Source organism: Atractosteus spatula, chromosome 8 (assembly GCF_055471065.1).
Source record: "Atractosteus spatula isolate fAtrSpa1 chromosome 8, fAtrSpa1.hap1, whole genome shotgun sequence".
NCBI lineage: Eukaryota > Metazoa > Chordata > Actinopteri > Semionotiformes > Lepisosteidae > Atractosteus > Atractosteus spatula.
This window is the reverse complement of record NC_142713.1, coordinates 1199777-1217104: the sequence shown is the minus strand read 5'-3', so window position 1 is coordinate 1217104 and position 17328 is coordinate 1199777. Positions and strand designations below refer to the sequence as shown.

The 17328-nt window shown below is 53.2% G+C and overlaps 1 protein-coding gene across 1 annotated transcript in view; it reads right to left on the bottom strand.

Annotated features, from left to right (window-relative positions):
• kcnc3a (potassium voltage-gated channel, Shaw-related subfamily, member 3a) overlaps positions 1–16873 on the bottom strand; it is a 78905-nt gene extending 62032 nt beyond the window's left edge. Inside the window, exon 1 of the mRNA XM_088923106.1 lies at positions 16104–16873. Coding sequence (XP_088779232.1) covers positions 16104–16727 — 624 coding nt within the window. The 5' untranslated portion in view covers positions 16728–16873. The remainder of the gene's footprint in view (positions 1–16103) is intronic.
• Positions 16874–17328: the final 455 nt, after the last annotated feature.

Sequence of the window (17328 nt, the reverse complement as noted above, 5' to 3'; positions counted from 1 at the left end):
TTGTTGCTTGTCAGATCACTAACACTGCAGGGCTTGTTCAGCACCATGGAGAGACAGAGCACTAACACTGCAGGGCTGTTTCAGCACCATGGAGAGAGACACAGATCACACTGCTCAGAGCACTAACACTGCAGGGCTGTTTCAGCACCATGGAGAGAGACACAGATCACACTGCTCAGAGCACTAACACTGCAGGGCTGTTTCAGCACCATGGAGAGAGACACAGATCACACTGCTCAGAGCACTAACACTGCAGGGCTGGTTCAGCACCATGGAGAGAGACACAGATCACACTGCTCAGAGCACTAACACTGCAGGGCTGGTTCAGCACCATGGAGAGAGACACAGATCACACTGCTCAGAGCACTAACACTGCAGGGCTCGTTCAGCACCATGGAGAGAGACACAGATCACACTGCTCAGAGCACTAACACTGCAGGGCTGGTTCAGCACCATGGAGAGAGAGACAGATCACACTGCTCAGAGCACTAACACTGCAGGGCTCGTTCAGCACCATGGAGAGAGACACAGATCACTCTGCTCAGAGCACTAACACTGCAGGGCTGGTTCAGCACCATGGAGAGAGACACAGATCACACTGCTCAGAGCACTAACACTGCAGGGCTGGTTCAGCACCATGGAGAGAGACACAGATCACACTGCTCAGAGCACTAACACTGCAGGGCTGTTTCAGCACCATGGAGAGAGACACAGATCACACTGCTCAGAGCACTAACACTGCAGGGCTGGTTCAGCACCATGGAGAGAGACATAGATCACACTGCTCAGAGCACTAACACTGCAGGGCTGTTTCAGCACCATGGAGAGAGACACAGATCACACTGCTCAGAGCACTAACACTGCAGGGCTGTTTCAGCACCATTGAGAGAGACACAGATCACACTGCTCAGAGCACTAACACTGCAGGGCTGTTTCAGCACCATGGAGAGAGACACAGATCACACTGCTCAGAGCACTAACACTGCAGGGTTGGTTCAGCACCATGGAGAGAGACACAGATCACACTGCTCAGAGCACTAACACTGCAGGGTTGGTTCAGCACCATGGAGAGAGACACAGATCACACTGTTCAGAGCACTAACACTGCAGGGCTGTTTCAGCACCATGGAGAGAGAGACAGATCACACTGCTCAGAGCACTAACACTGCAGGGCTGGTTCAGCACCATGGAGAGAGACACAGATCACACTGCTCAGAGCACTAACACTGCAGGGCTGGTTCAGCACCATGGAGAGAGACACAGATCACAAAACCATCCTCTCTGCTCTGCACATGAACACTGCAGGTGTATGGCAGCACCAAGAAGCCAGACAGAGCTCAAGCTACAGTTTTCATTTCAACAACTGAGAGAGCAAACAATCGGACAGAGAGGCTTCCTAACTATCACTATAACTATTCCATCTGGCCGCATCACCCCCAGGGACACCAACACTGACTGAGGTTTTCAAGCTCTCCTTAGACTCAAAGAAATCAAAATATCAGTCCAACACTACACCTGCGCTAGACTGAGGTCATAACTAGAGCCTGTCACTGTCACGCGATTTCGATTAACCACGATTCAACATGCAAGAGCACGAATTTCACAGCGAGGGCGCGTGAATCAAAGATATTCGTTCAGTGACACAGGAGACCCGGTACACAGCAGAAAAGATGGCTCCTATTCCTCAAACCGCCTTCTTCGACACGTCTTGAGCTGAAAAGAGTCATTTTAAAAACGGAGAGGAGTCGCCGAAGACGCGGGCTGCAGCAAGAAGACTTCCTGCCTCTTCTGTCATTTTCAATCTCAAGATTCATGAGCTGTGATTCCAGTCCCCTTCCATTTCCAGTACAAATCGCAGATAATGAGCCCGTCTCCTGACAGCCTGAGTTACAGCGTACGAGCCAGGAATAGAATATCCTTTCTGAAGCAGCTCCAGTACAGCGAGTGAGCCGCTCAAACAGGGAACTGGCTGGGAATCTGATATCAGTGACCTACTGGGCAGCCATAATACGACAGACCCAGGGCAGAATTTCTCATGTTGCAAAGCTCGTTTGCAGAAAAGGAAGATCAGTCAGGCATCCTGGGAGATAGTAAGATAGATAGAAGATAGTGTTGTTATATTAACAGCGCTTTCCAAGACTCCGCGCCACAAAGTAACATGTATCAGCTAGTGAGAAATACTCTTTAGTGAACTGCAGACTGCAATTTGCTAATCGCCTGATTATAATCTGCGGAGACGATGCCCAATTTAAAGAAGACATGGATGTTGTATATTCCAAGACCACAGCTTTAGACATTCGGGAATTAAACACTTTTAATGGGGGGGGGGGGGGGGGGGGGGGCACGGTGCCTCAGGGTTGAGTAGGATTGACTGCAGGACTGATGCTGGTCTCTCTGAGTGCAATGCAATCTCACAGGCTCAGCAAGGTGCAGTCTAGACAACAGTGTACCTCATGATAACCCAACTCTGGCATGGCGCTGAATCCAGGTCACAGTGGACTAACTATACAGTTAGGAACCAACGACCAATGAAACAGACTGAACCAGTGAACATACTGTGACCCAGACTGGACCAGCGATCTCTGGACTGTGGGGGTACAGTGTGACCCAGACTGGACCGGCGATCTCTGGACTGTAGGGGTACAGTGTGACCCAGACTGGACCGGTGATCTCTGGACTGTGGGGGTACAGTGTGACCCAGACTGGACCGGTGATCTCTGGACTGTAGGGGTACAGTGTGACCCAGACTGGACCGGCGATCTCTGGACTGTAGGGGTACAGTGTGACCCAGACTGGACCGGTGATCTCTGGACTGTGGGGGTACAGTGTGACCCAGACTGGACCGGTGATCTCTGGACTGTAGGGGTACAGTGTGACCCAGACTGGACCGGTGATCTCTGGACTGTGGGGGTACAGTGTGACCCAGACTGGACCGGCAATCTCTGGACTGTAGGGGTACAGTGTGACCCAGACTGGACCGGCGATCTCTGGACTGTAGGGGTATAGCGTGACCCAGACTGGACCAGTGATCACTGGACTGTAGGGGTACAGTGTGACCCAGACTGGACCAGTGATCTCTGGACTGTAGGGGTTACAGTGTGACCCAGACTGGACCGGCGATCTCTGGACTGTGGGGGTACAGTGTGAACCAGACTGGACCGGCGATCTCTGGACTGTGGGGGTACAGTGCATACCAAACGAATACTTTACGAAACATATTAACAAGCCCCTTGTCTTTAAAGTATTATGCTCACACTGTCTAGTCGTGTTCTCCATTGTTTCTTTACATATTTTTGTTTTGTTTGCTTTGTCTTTGAGGCTACTATTGTCGTTTTAGAAAAATTATACTTCATTGACCCTGGTTCTTTCTTTCAGTTTTTCTGACAACAAACTAAACATCTGCCACCAGTGTTCAAAGAGATTCATTACAGATTCCCTTGTAACAGCCTGTGAGCAGTGTGTAAACACACAGACACTCCAGATTCCCTTATAACAGCCTGTGGACAGTGTGTAAACACACAGACACTCCAGATTCCCTTATAACAGCCTTTGGACAGTGTGTAAACACACAGACACTCCAGATTCCCTTATAACAGCCTGTGGACAGTGTGTAAACACACAGACACTCCAGATTTCCTTATAACAGCCTGTGGACAGTGTGTAAACACAGACACTCCAGATTATCTTATACCAGCCTGTGGACAGTGTGTAAACACACAGACACTCCAGATTCCCTTATAACAGCCTGTGAACAGTGTGTAAACACACAGACACTCCAGATTCCCTAATAACAGCCTGTGGACAGTGTGTAAACACACAGACACTCCAGATTCCCTAATAACAGCCTGTGGACAGTGTGTAAACACACAGACACTCCAGATTCCCTTATAACAGCCCGTGGACAGTGTGTAAACACACAGACACTCCAGATTCCCTAATAACAGCCTGTGGACAGTGTGTAAACACACAGACACTCCAGATTCCCTTATAACAGCCTGTGGACAGTGTGTAAACACACAGACACTCCAGATTCCCTTATAACAGCCTGAGAACAGTGTGTAAACACACAGACACTCCAGATTCCCTAATAACAGCCTGTGGACAGTGTGTAAACACACAGACACTCCAGATTCCCTAATAACAGCCTGTGAGCAGTGTGTAAACACACAGACACTCCAGATTCCCTTATAACAGCCTGAGAACAGTGTGTAAACACACAGACACTCCAGATTCCCTTATAACAGCCTGTGGACAGTGTGTAAAGACACAGACACTCCAGATTCCCTTATAACAGCCTGAGAACAGTGTGTAAACACACAGACACTCCAGATTCCCTTATAACAGCCTGTGGACAGTGTGTAAACACACAGACACAGCATTTATGGTCTATAGCTCAGCAGCCGGAAGACACAGGAGGAAACGTCTCTATTGCTCCCAGGCTGGGTTTCTCTTTAGTATTCTGCACAATCCACCGCAGAATGGCTTGTCCTTCTCTGACTTGTCCTTGCAGAGCCTTCTCTCTCATTTTGCTCTGTGCTGACTTTGGCAATGCTGAGCCTTATTAACTAAAATGACAGATCGCTCTGGAGCGTAACTTCCCTGTTGTCCTTAACACAGGAGAGGACTGCACCAGAACCGTCCTGCACACACGTCTGGGGAGGGGAGTTCAGAGTCCAAGCCCCAAGAGATTCCTCCAGCCCACTGCTGCGTGCCTGTGCACATCGTGTGTCAGTGTGTGTGTGTGTGTGTGTGTGTGTGTGTGTGTGTGTGCGTGATTGAGCAGTGTGTGTGTGTCAGGTGTGCACGCCGGGTGTCAGTGTGTGTGTGTGTGTGTGTGTGTGTGTGCACGCCGGGTGTCAGTGTGTGACTGAGCAGTGTGTGACTGAGCAGTGTGTGTGTGTGTGTGTGTGTCAGTGTGCACACCGAGTGTCAGTGTGTGTGTGTGTGTGTGTGCACATCGTGTGTCAGTATGTGACTGAGCAGTGTGTGTGTGTGTGTGTGTGTGTGTGTGTGTGTGTGTCAGTGTGCACGCCGGGTGTCAGTGTGTGTGTGTGTGTGTGTGTGTGTGTGCATCTTCAGCAGTATAAACGTGAGAAGTTCTCAAAGGCCTTTAACTGTTCTACACAGGTGAGGGACTCCTCACCAGACATTTAGATTTTATTTTGATCAACCACTTCACTGAGACTCTTTAAAGAGAGAGCAAACGTCTGCCTGTGGGCAGTTCTGTTCCAGCAGAGAAGACGATGGCAAAGACACAAGGAGAGGAGGACCAGGTGAGAGGCAGTGAGCATCGCAGCGTGTGGAAGCAAGCCGCTGTGTACGGTATGTGTGTGTCAGTGTGCAAGTGTGTAATCTGTGTGTGTCCGTGTGTGATAGAACAGTGTGTGTGTCAGTGTGCGATTGAGCAGTGTGTGTTTGTGTGTGTCAGTGTGCGATTGAGCATTGTGTGTGTGTTAGTGTGCGATTGAGCAGCGTGTGTGTGTCAGTGTGCGATTGAGCAGCGTGTGTGTGTGTGTGTGTCAGTGTGCGATTGAGCAGCGTGTGTGTGTGTGTCAGTGTGCGATTGAGCAGCGTGTGTGTGTGTGTGTGTGTCAGTGTACGATTGAGCAGTGTGTGTGTGTGTGTCAGTGTGCGATTGAGCAGCGTGTGCGATTGAGCAGTGTGTGTGTCAGTGTGCGATTGAGAAGTGTGTGTGTGTGTCAGTGTGTGATTGAGAAGCGTGTGTGTGTGTCAGTGTGCGATTGAGAAGTGTGTGTGTGTCAGTGTGTGTGTGTGTGTCAGTGTGCGATTGAGCAGCGTGTGTGTGTGTCAGTGTACGATTGAGCAGTGCGTGTGTGTGTGTCAGTGTGCGATTGAGCAGCGTGTGCAATTGAGCAGTGTGTGTGTCAGTGTGCGATTGAGAAGTGTGTGTGTGTCAGCGTGTGATTGAGAAGCGTGTGTGTGTGTGTGTGTGTGTGTGTGTGTGTGTGTGTGTTAGTGTGCGATTGAGCAGTGTGTGTGTGTGTGTCAGTGTGTGATTGAGAAGCGTGTGTGTGTGTGTGTCAGTGTGCGATTGAGCAGTGTGTGTGTGTGTGTGTGTGTCAGTGTGTGATTGAGCAGCGTGTGTGTGTGTGTCAGTGTACAAGCCCTCAGCCCTGCCAGTGAGGCATCAATAACGCTGAGAAGGAGACCGGGGCTCAGCCAGGCGAACACGGACCCTGGGGCCAAACACCCTGTTTCTGTGCTGCGCAGTGAAGGGCCGTGTCTGCGCAGGAGCCAGGGCTCATTGTGAGCGGACTCGCTGGGAAGCACGCGAGCGCTCGAGTACGAACGCAGCCCAGGGGCTGTCCAGATCGGTCTGAGAGCACGTGAGCCCCCCTCTCTCCCCGGAGCGTGACGTTACTCACAGACTCGAGGAGGTGGGGGGGGGGGGGTTCAGGATGGTGCAGTACCGGGCATAGCAGCACAACAGCCAGCAGGCGAGCGCACCCACAATCCTGCCGCCAGGGAGAGAGGCGAGAGGAGAGCACGTGACCCCCCGTCCCCACCCCCACAGTGGACACCGGTCCACCACAATGACTGACCGCCTGCCACACACACACACACAGAACTGCTGGTTCCCCGTGAAAGCTCTGTGAGTGGACTGGAGACAGTGGGGGAGGGCTCCTCTCCGCCCGCAGGACGAACTTGCAAGGACTGGATGGAGAGCCCCCTGATCAAGCTGAACCCCATCCTCTGGACTGGGGTGATGACCAGGACGGTCTGTGCAAACTGTGAATTGACAGATTGCTCTGGGCTGGAGAGCAATCTTTAAAAGACTGGAGAAGCAGCAGCAGTCCCAGATGTAACAGCAGTTAATGCAGGAGCAGAAAAGTAGCAAAGATGTATTTGTAGCTGTATGTGAAGAAGCTGAACTCACAGCACTGACACAGTACAGATCTTTACTGCAGAGACAGTACCAGCAGTAACAATACTAGAAGCAGTATGTGAGGTATCTGAACTCACAGCACTGACACGGTACAGATCTTTACTGCAGAGACAGTACCAGCAGTAACAATACTAGAAGCAGTATGTGAGGTATTTGAATTCACAGCACTGACACAGTACAGATCTTTACTGCAGAGACAGTACCAGCAGTAACAATACTAGAAGCAGTATCTAAGGTATCTGAACTCACAACACTGACACAGTAGTGAACTTTAGTGCAGAGACAGTACCAGCAGTAACAATACTAGAAGCAGTATGTGAGGTATCTGAACTCACAGCACTGACACGGTACAGATCTTTACTGCAGAGACAGTACCAGCAGTAACAATACTAGAAGCAGTATGTGTGGTTGCTGAGCTCACAGCACTGACACGGTACAGACCTTTACTGCAGAGACAGTACCAGCAGTAACAATACTAGAAGCAGTATGTGTGGTATCTGAACTCACAGCACTGACACAGTACTGATATTTACTGCAGAGACAGTACCAGCAGTAACAATACTAGAAGCAGTATCTAAGGTATCTGAACTCACAACACTGACACAGTACTGATCTTTACTGCAGAGACAGTACCAGCAGTAACAATACTAGAAGCAGTATGTGTGGTATCTGAACTCACAGCACTGACACAGTACAGATCTTTACTTCAGAGACAGTACCAGCAGTAACAATACTATAAGCAGTGTGTGATGTAGCTGAACTCACAGCACTGACACAGTACAGACCCTTACTGCAGAGACAGTACCAGCAGTAACAATACTAGAAGCAGTATGTGTGGTATCTGAACTCACAGCACTGACACAGTACAGATCTTTACTTCAGAGACAGTACCAGCAGTAACAATACTATAAGCAGTGTGTGATGTAGCTGAACTCACAGCACTGACACAGTACAGACCCTTACTGCAGAGACAGTACCAGCAGTAACAATACTAGAAGCAGTATGTGTGGTATCTGAACTCACAGCACTGACACAGTACAGATCTTTACTTCAGAGACAGTACCAGCAGTAACAATACTATAAGCAGTGTGTGATGTAGCTGAACTCACAGCACTGACACAGTACAGACCCTTACTGCAGAGACAGTACCAGCAGTAACAATACTAGAAGCAGTATGTGTGGTATCTGAACTCACAGCACTGACACAGTACAGATCTTTACTTCAGAGACAGTACCAGCAGTAACAATACTATAAGCAGTGTGTGATGTAGCTGAACTCACAGCACTGACACAGTACAGACCCTTACTGCAGAGACAGTACCAGCAGTAACAATACTAGAAGCGGAAGGTGTGGTAGCGGTATTAAATGTAGTCATGCCAATAACATCTTATCAGTATCTTATCAGTAGTAGAAGCAATAACAGAGAAACTGTCAAGAGATAAACACTAGAAGTATCATCTATCAGTATCAAGATTTTCACAGTAACTGTTAAGTACTACACATAGTAATATGCATGGCGCAAAAAGATCTAGCTTGATAGAGCAAAGTGCAGCAGTAAAGTTTATTTTTTACAGTTTTTTCTCTGTGTGGGACAAGTCATTGTACTGCTGTCTTAGCTGCAGCAGCAGCAGAGGCTGTATCAGCAATAGTAGAAGTACTGTAAGTGCAAAGTCACTATAGTGGCGAAAAAGATGAAGCAGCAGGAGGAAGTAATAGTGAAAAAAGTCTTGTGAATTATAATGATCTGATTCATCGCTCCAATCCAGAGCAAGAAGAGTTGTATTACTGCTCCTGCTTATACTACTGCAACTACTGCAGCTCCTGATGTTACTGCTCCTACTAACACTACTGCAACTACTGCAGCTCCTGCTGTTACTGCTCCTGCTAATACTACTGCAACTACTGCAGCTCCTGCTGTTACTGCTCTTGCTAATACTACTGCAACTACTGCAGCTCCTGCTGTTACTGCTAATACTACTGCAACTACTGCAGCTCCTGCTGTTACTGCTAATACTACTGCAACTACTGCAGCTCCTGCTGTTACTGCTCCTGCTAACACTACTGCAACTACTGCAGCTCCTGCTGTTACTGCTCCTGCTAATACTACTGCAACTACTACAGCTCCTGCTGTTACTGCTAATACTACTGCAACTACTACAGCTCCTGCTGTTACTGCTCCTGCTAATACTACTGCAACTACTACAGCTCCTGCTAATACTACTGCAACTACTGCAGCTCCTGCTGTTACTGCTCCTGCTAACACTACTACAACTACTACAGCTCCTGCTGTTACTGCTAATACTACTGCAACTACTACAGCTCCTGCTGTTACTGCTCCTGCTAATACTACTGCAACTACTACAGCTCCTGCTAATACTACTGCAACTACTGCAGCTCCTGCTGTTACTACTCCTGCTAACACTACTGCAACTACTACAGCTCCTGCTGTTACTGCTCCTGCTAATACTACTGCAACTACTACAGCTCCTGCTAATACTACTGCAACTACTGCAGCTCCTGCTGTTACTGCTCCTGCTTATACTACTGCAACTACTACAGCTCCTGCTGTTACTGCTAATACTACTGCAACTACTGCAGCTCCTGCTAATACTACTTCAACTATTACAACTCCTGCTAATACTACTGCAACTACTACAACTCCTGCTAATACTACTGCAACTACTACAGCTCCTACTGTTACTGCTCCTGCTAATACTACTGCAACTACTGCAGCTCCTGCTGTTACTGCTAATACTACTGCAACTACTGCAGCTCCTGCTAATACTACTGCAACTACTACAACTCCTGCTAATACTACTGCAACTACTACAGCTCCTGCTGTTACAGCTCCTGCTAACACTACTGCAACTACTGCAGGTCCTGCTGTTACTGCTAATACTACTGCAACTACTGCAGCTCCTGCTAATACTACTGCAACTCCTACAGCTCCTGCTGTTACTGCTAATACTATTGCAACTACTGCAGCTCCTGCTAATACTACTGCAACTACTACAGCTCCTGCTAATACTACTGCAACTACTACAGCTCCTACTGTTACTGCTCCTGCTAATACTACTGCAACTACTGCAGCTCCTGCTGTTACTGCTCCTGCTTATACTACTGCAAATACTGCAGCTCCTGCTGTTACTGCTAATACTACTGCAACTCCTGCTGTTACTGCTCCTGCTAACACTACTGCAACTACTACAGCTCCTGCTGTTACTGCTAATACTACTGCAACTACTACAGCTCCTGCTGTTACTGCTAATACTACTGCAACTACTACAGCTCCTGCTGTTACTGCTCCTGCTAACACTACTGCAACTACTACAGCTCCTGCTGTTACTGCTAATACTACTGCAACTACTGCAGCTCCTGCTGTTACTGCTCCTGCTAACACTACTGCAACTACTACAGCTCCTGCTGTTACTGCTAATACTACTGCAACTACTACAGCTCCTGCTGTTACTGCTAATACTACTGCAACTACTACAGCTCCTGCTGTTACTGCTCCTGCTAATACTACTGCAACTACTACAGCTCCTGCTAATACTACTGCAACTACTACAGCTCCTGCTGTTACTGCTCCTGCTAACACTACTGCAACTACTACAGCTCCTGCGTTTACTGCTCCTGCTAATACTACTGCAACTACAACAGCTCCTGCTAATACTACTGCAACTACTACAGCTCCTGCTGTTACTGCTCTTGCTAATACTACTGCAACTACTGCAGCTCCTGCTGTTACTGCTCCTGCTAATACTACTGCAACTACTACAGCTCCTGCTAATACTACTGCAACTACTACAGCTCCTACTGTTACTGCTCCTGCTAATACTACTGCAACTACTGCAGCTCCTGCTGTTACTGCTCCTGCTAACACTACTGCAACTACTACAGCTCCTGTTAATACTACTGCAACTGCTACAGCTCCTACTGTTACTGCTCCTGCTAATACTACTGCAACTACTGCAGCTCCTGCTGCTCCTGCTAATACTACAGCAACTACAACTCTGCTGTACCCCAGCACTGTGACACTGTGGGGCTCATACACACACCCTGAGCACCTCTGTACCCCAGCACTGTGACACTGTGGGGTTCATACACACACCCCGAGCACCTGTGTACCCCAGCACTGTGCCGCTGTGGGGTTCATACACACACCCCGAGCTCCTCTGTACCCCAGCACTGTGCCGCTGGGGGGTTCATACACAAGATAAACCGCTGCCGTGTGAAGGAGATCTGGCCCAGTTGGAAGACACAGATCTTTCCACGGAGAAGCGAGAGACAAGAGCTCCGACAGGAGCCCTCGGGGGCTGGTATTGATGTAGTTCACTGACAGTGTAATGAGATGTAGGAGAGGGACTGTGGGATGAGGAGGCACGTATATATATGTATAGAGAGAGATAGTATATACAGCCAGGGAGATAAGGAGGCTTTAACACGGGTGCGCTGACCGCGTGCAGCAGCGCATTAACACCAGCGCTGATCGCTGGACCCCCGCCCGCACTGCGATCCCACAGAGGCCTGCACACTGTGCATGATGTGAGTGAGGGAGAGACACCGCTCCCCACACACTCTCACACACTCACACACTCACACACTCACACACTCACACTCACACATTCTCACACACACTCAGTCACACTCACTCACACTCACTCACACATTCACACTCAAACATTCACACTCAAACATTCACACTCAAACATTCACACTCACACACTCTCACACACTCACACATTCACACATTCACACACTCACACAATCTCACACACACACTCACTCACACAATCTCACACTCTCACACACACTCACTCACACAATCTCACACTCTCACACACACTCACTCACACAATCTCACACTCATACACTCATACACTCTCACACACACCCCGTCTTTCCCTCCACTTCCAGGACAGCTGAGATTGTACCCCCGGGCTCAGGCGCCGCGCAGCCATCGATCCGCTGTAGGCGCTGCGCCGGGGGAGGGGAGAGGAGGCAGCGCGAGCCGCAGTACAGTCCCTCACCGGAGCAGCGCTACTATACGGAGAGAGAGAGAGAGAGAGAGGGAGGGAGAGGGAGGATCTCGCACGCGTCAGAAAACGCTGCGTTAAGGATTATCTCTCCTCGCTGTGATCCCTGCGCCAAAAAAAAACTACTGAGAGAGCGAGAGGAGGGGGGGGGGGGCGGGGGGGAGAGGGGGGTCTTGAGCTCTGCCGGAGGAAGGCGCCTCGGCCGCTCGCTGGCGGAGGGGAGAGGGGGGACCCCTCGCTCTGGGTCCCCGAGGCCCAGCGCCAGGGAACCGGCCCGCCTGGGGATTGTAGATGGCGGCCGGCGACACCACTGGACCGCACCCGCGCTCGCACGAGGACGGGACACCACTGGACCGCCGCGCTGACGTGCGGGGAACACGCCGCACGCTCGCTCTCGCACGAGGCTCCGGCTGTCTACGGGGGCCCAGGAGACCCCGGTCTCCACGGTCACGAGGACCGTGCGCTGGCAACAGTGCTCTTCTTCAGCATCGCCGTGTGATGAGGATGATGGTGGGGATGGTGTCTGTTAAAAGTTAGCAGCCTGGGCTGTGTGTTTGAGTGTGTGTGTGTGTGTGTGTGTGTGTGTGTGTGTGGGCAGCTATCGATCCGAGCGCACCGTGGATTTGATTAGCTCGATAGCAAGAAGGCCCGAGCTCAGCAAATCCGTCTCGTCTTCGTCTACAGTCAGGACCGCGACTGGCAGTCCAACACCACGCGCACACACACACACACACTCACACACACACACACACACACACACATTCTGATTGGCTCATGAAGGAGTGAAGACCTGCAGACACACTGACTGACCCTGCAGGACCAGGACTGGACACCCCTGTCCTAGAGCCAGGACCCTGCCTGGAGGCTCTGATTGGCTCATGAAGGAGTGAAGACCTGCAGACACACTGACTGACCCTGCAGGACCAGGACTGGACACCCCTGTCCTAGAGCCAGGACCCTGCCTGGAGGCTCTGACTGGCTCATGAAGGAGTGAAGACCTGCAGACACACTGACTGACCCTGCAGGACCAGGACTGGACACCCCTGTCCTAGAGCCAGGACCCTGCCTGCAGGCTCTGATTGGCTCATGAAGGAGTGAAGACCTGCAGACACACTGACTGACCCTGCAGGACAGGACTGGACACCCCTGTCCTAGAGCCAGGACCCTGCCTGGAGGCTCTGATTGGCTCATGAAGGAGTGAAGACCTGCAGACACACTGACTGACCCTGCAGGACAGGACTGGACACCCCTGTCCTAGAGCCAGGACCCTGCCTGGAGGCTCTGATTGGCTCATGAAGGAGTGAAGACCTGCAGACACACTGACTGACCCTGCAGGACCAGGACTGGACACCCCTGTCCTAGAGCCAGGACCCTGCCTGGAGGCTCTGATTGGCTCATGAAGGAGTGAAGACCTGCAGACACACTGACTGACCCTGCAAGACAGGACTGGACACCCCTGTCCTAGAGCCAGGACCCTGCCTGGAGGCTCTGATTGGCTCATGAAGGAGTGAAGACCTGCAGACACACTGACTGACCCTGCAGGACCAGGACTGGACACCCCTGTCCTAGAGCCAGGACCCTGCCTGGAGGCTCTGATTGGCTCATGAAGGAGTGAAGACCTGCAGACACACTGACTGACCCTGCAGGAGCAGGACTGGACACCCCTGTCCTAGAGCCAGGACCCTGCCTGCAGGCTCTGATTGGCTCATGAAGGAGTGAAGACCTGCAGACACACTGACTGACCCTGCAAGACAGGACTGGACACCCCTGTCCTAGAGCCAGGACCCTGCCTGGAGGCTCTGATTGGCTCATGAAGGAGTGAAGACCTGCAGACACACTGACTGACCCTGCAGGACCAGGACTGGACACCCCTGTCCTAGAGCCAGGACCCTGCCTGGAGGCTCTGATTGGCTCATGAAGGAGTGAAGACCCGCAGACACACTGACTGACCCTGCAGGAGCAGGACTGGACACCCCTGTCCTAGAGCCAGGACCCTGCCTGGAGGCTCTGATTGGCTCATGAAGGAGTGAAGACCCGCAGACACACTGACTGACCCTGCAGGACCAGGACTGGACACCCCTGTCCTAGAGCCAGGACCCTGCCTGGAGGCTCTGATTGGCTCATGAAGGAGTGAAGACCCGCAGACACACTGACTGACCCTGCAGGACCAGGACTGGACACCCCTGTCCTAGAGCCAGGACCCTGCCTGGAGGCTCTGATTGGCTCATGAAGGAGTGAAGACCCGCAGACACACTGACTGACCCTGCAGGACCAGGACTGGACACCCCTGTCCTAGAGCCAGGACCCTGCCTGGAGGCTCTGATTGGCTCATGAAGGAGTGAAGACCCGCAGACACACTGACTGACCCTGCAGGACCAGGACTGGACACCCCTGTCCTAGAGCCAGGACCCTGCCTGGAGGCTCTGATTGGCTCATGAAGGAGTGAAGACCGGCAGACACACTGACTGACCCTGCAGGACCAGGACTGGACACCCCTGTCCTAGAGCCAGGACCCGGCTCATGAAGGAGTGAAGACCCTATAGCAGCGCTGTGTGCCTGACTCACTCGTGGATAAACCCACACAGGGCTGCAAGCTCTGAGCTGCCCAGTCTGTGTCCTCCACCCACCAACTTCCGCTATACAGGACAGGACAGCGGCTCTCTGGCCACTTTCCTGACCCAGTGACACCCCAATAGAACAGCAGAGCCTCTTTCTTCAGAGCTGCAGCAGTATAGAGCACAGATACAGTTATAGTCCTCACCACTATAACTGGTCTGCTGTTTCTAGTACAACCCAGTCCAGACCAGTGGCCGTCCCAGTCCCGAGCTAGTACAGTTCAGTCACAGTCCCAGTACAGTCTCAGTCCAGTTCAGTGGCAGGCCATTCCCGGTCCAGGCCAGTGGCGTTCCAGTCCCAGTCCAGACCTGTCATAGTCCAATCATAGTCCATTCCCAGTACAATCCAGTCCCAGTACAATCCCAGTGCAGAACAGCCAGACGCTCTCCGGCTCCTTTCCTTTTTCCAGAAACCCGGCCTGGAGGGGGCGACCCACCGCGGCTGGAGCCCCACTTTCACAGCCCAGGGGCCACGGGGGCCAGGACCCTGCCTGAGGGGGACTCGAACCCGCAGCCCCCCATCACACAGCCCCGAGCACGAGTCACTACGCTCTCAGCTTCACAGCACTGACCCCGGGGGGTCTGGGGCAACACCCCCCCCCCACTCCGCGCGCACAGTCACAGGAAACACACGCGCGCAGACCGGCTCTCCCACTGCCCCCTCCCGACACACAGGCAGCACCGCGCAGCCTCTCACCCCACACAGCTCCTTCTCTCGGGCTGGAGCCGAGCTGTCCTGCCCCTGCCCCTGCTCCTCTCCTGCTCCTCTCCTGCACCAGTCCTGCCCCTAACCCTGCCCCTACCCCTGCTCCTCTCCTGCACCAGTCCTGCCCCTAACCCTGCTCCTGTCCTGCTCCTGTCCTGCACCTGCCCCTACCCCTGCTCCTCTCCTGCACCAGTCCTGCCCTTGCCCCTGCCCCTGCCCCTCTCCTGCACCAGTCCTGCTCCTGTCCTGCTCCTGTCCTGCACCTGCCCCTGCTCCTGTCCTGCTCCTGTCCTGCTCCTGTCCTGCACCTGCCCCTGCTCCTGCTCCTGCTCCTCTCCTGCCCCTGTCCTGCCCCTGTCCTGCTCCTGTCCTGCTCCTCTCCTGCTCCTCTCCTGCACCAGTCCTGCCCCTAACCCTGCTCCTGTCCTGCTCCTGTCCTGACCCTGCTCCTCTCCTGCACCAGTCCTACCCCTAACCCTGCTCCTGTCCTGCTCCTCTCCTGCACCAGTCCTGCCCCTGCACCTGCCCCTGCTCCTCTCCTGCACCAGTCCTGCCCCGCACCTGCCCCTGCACCTGCACCTGTCCTGCTCCTGTCCTGCACCTGCCCCTGCTCCTCTCCTGCACCAGTCCTGCTCCTGTCCTGACCCTGCTCCTCTCCTGCACCAGTCCTGCCCCTAACCCTGCTCCTGTCCTGCACCTGCACCTGCCCCTGTCCTCTCCTGCACCAGTCCTGCCCCTAACCCTGCTCCTCTCCTGCAGCAGTCCTGCCCCTGTCCTGTGTCCTCCTCCTGCAGCAGTCCTGTCCTGCCCCCCGGCCCCCCGGCCCCCCGGCCCTTACCCGCGCGTATTTGGACGAGTAGGGATCCTCGAACAGCGCCCAGATCATGGGCTGCCAGCGCCGCCACCAGCCCAGCTTGCGGCCGTCCTCCTGCAGACACAGGCGCTTGAGGTCGCCGTCGGCGCCGCCGGCCAGCGCCGGGTCGTCCTCGGGCGGCTCGGGCTCGGGCGTCTCGAAGCTGTCCAGCGCCTCCTCGGCGTCCCGGTGCTGCCGGTAGTTCATCCAGCAGCAGGCCTCCACGTCCGTCTCGTCGATGCCCCAGAAGGCCAGCTCCTCCTCGAACAGCGGGCCGCACACGTCGTTGGGGCAGTGCAGCTTGCCCGTGCGGTAGTAGTTGAGGATGTAGGCGAAGACGGACGGGTGGCGGTCGAAGAAGAACTCGTCGCAGCGCGGGTCGTAGTCGAAGTTGCTAGAGGCGTCCGGCTCGGTGAGCCACGAGAGCCGCGTGCCCGGCAGCGTCTTGAGCGTGCTGCGGTAGGTCTCGTGGCGGACCCCGCCGCAGTTGATGACGATCTTCTCGCTGTCTGACGGGGGCGCCATGTCGCCTTTCGAACATCGCTTGGTAGCGGACTTGCTGCCCGACTTGCGGCCGCGGAAGGAGGACACGCACACTGAGCTGATCATCGGGAGAGCGAGAGGCAGGGAGAGGAGGAGGAGGAGGAGGAGGAGGGGGGGGGGGCTGCGGAGGGAGAGAGAGGGAGAGAGAGAGAGAGAGAGAGGGAGGGAGGGGGGGAGTGTGTGTGTGTGTGAGGAGGAGGAGAGGGAATACGGGAGGACTGGGGGGGAGAGAGAGAGAGAGGGGGGGGCGGGGAAGAGAGAAGAAGGGGAAGAGATTAGCGCACACACACACACACGGAACCGCTCTCTCCTCTCCGCGCGTGGAAAGAAATAGAGAGAGCGAGAGAGAGAGAGGGGGGGGAAATGAGGAGAAGCGATTTCCTCGCGCGGGCCACACGTTTCCTGCAGGCTGCAGCGTGTGTGTGTGTGTGTGGCGGGTCTGTTCCGTCTCAGTCCCCTGACCCTTCACACCTGCAGTTTCTGGTTTGCTGTGGTTTACAAATGCTTCTGCCTCTGTCTGGCGTCAGGTCGTATTCCTTCTGCTTCAGTCTGCTTTTACCCTGATCTCACTGGGCTCTACTGCACTGTACTGCGCTTTTACCCTGATCTCACTGGGCTTTACTGCACTGTACTGCGCTTTTACCCCGATCTTACTGGGCTTTACTGC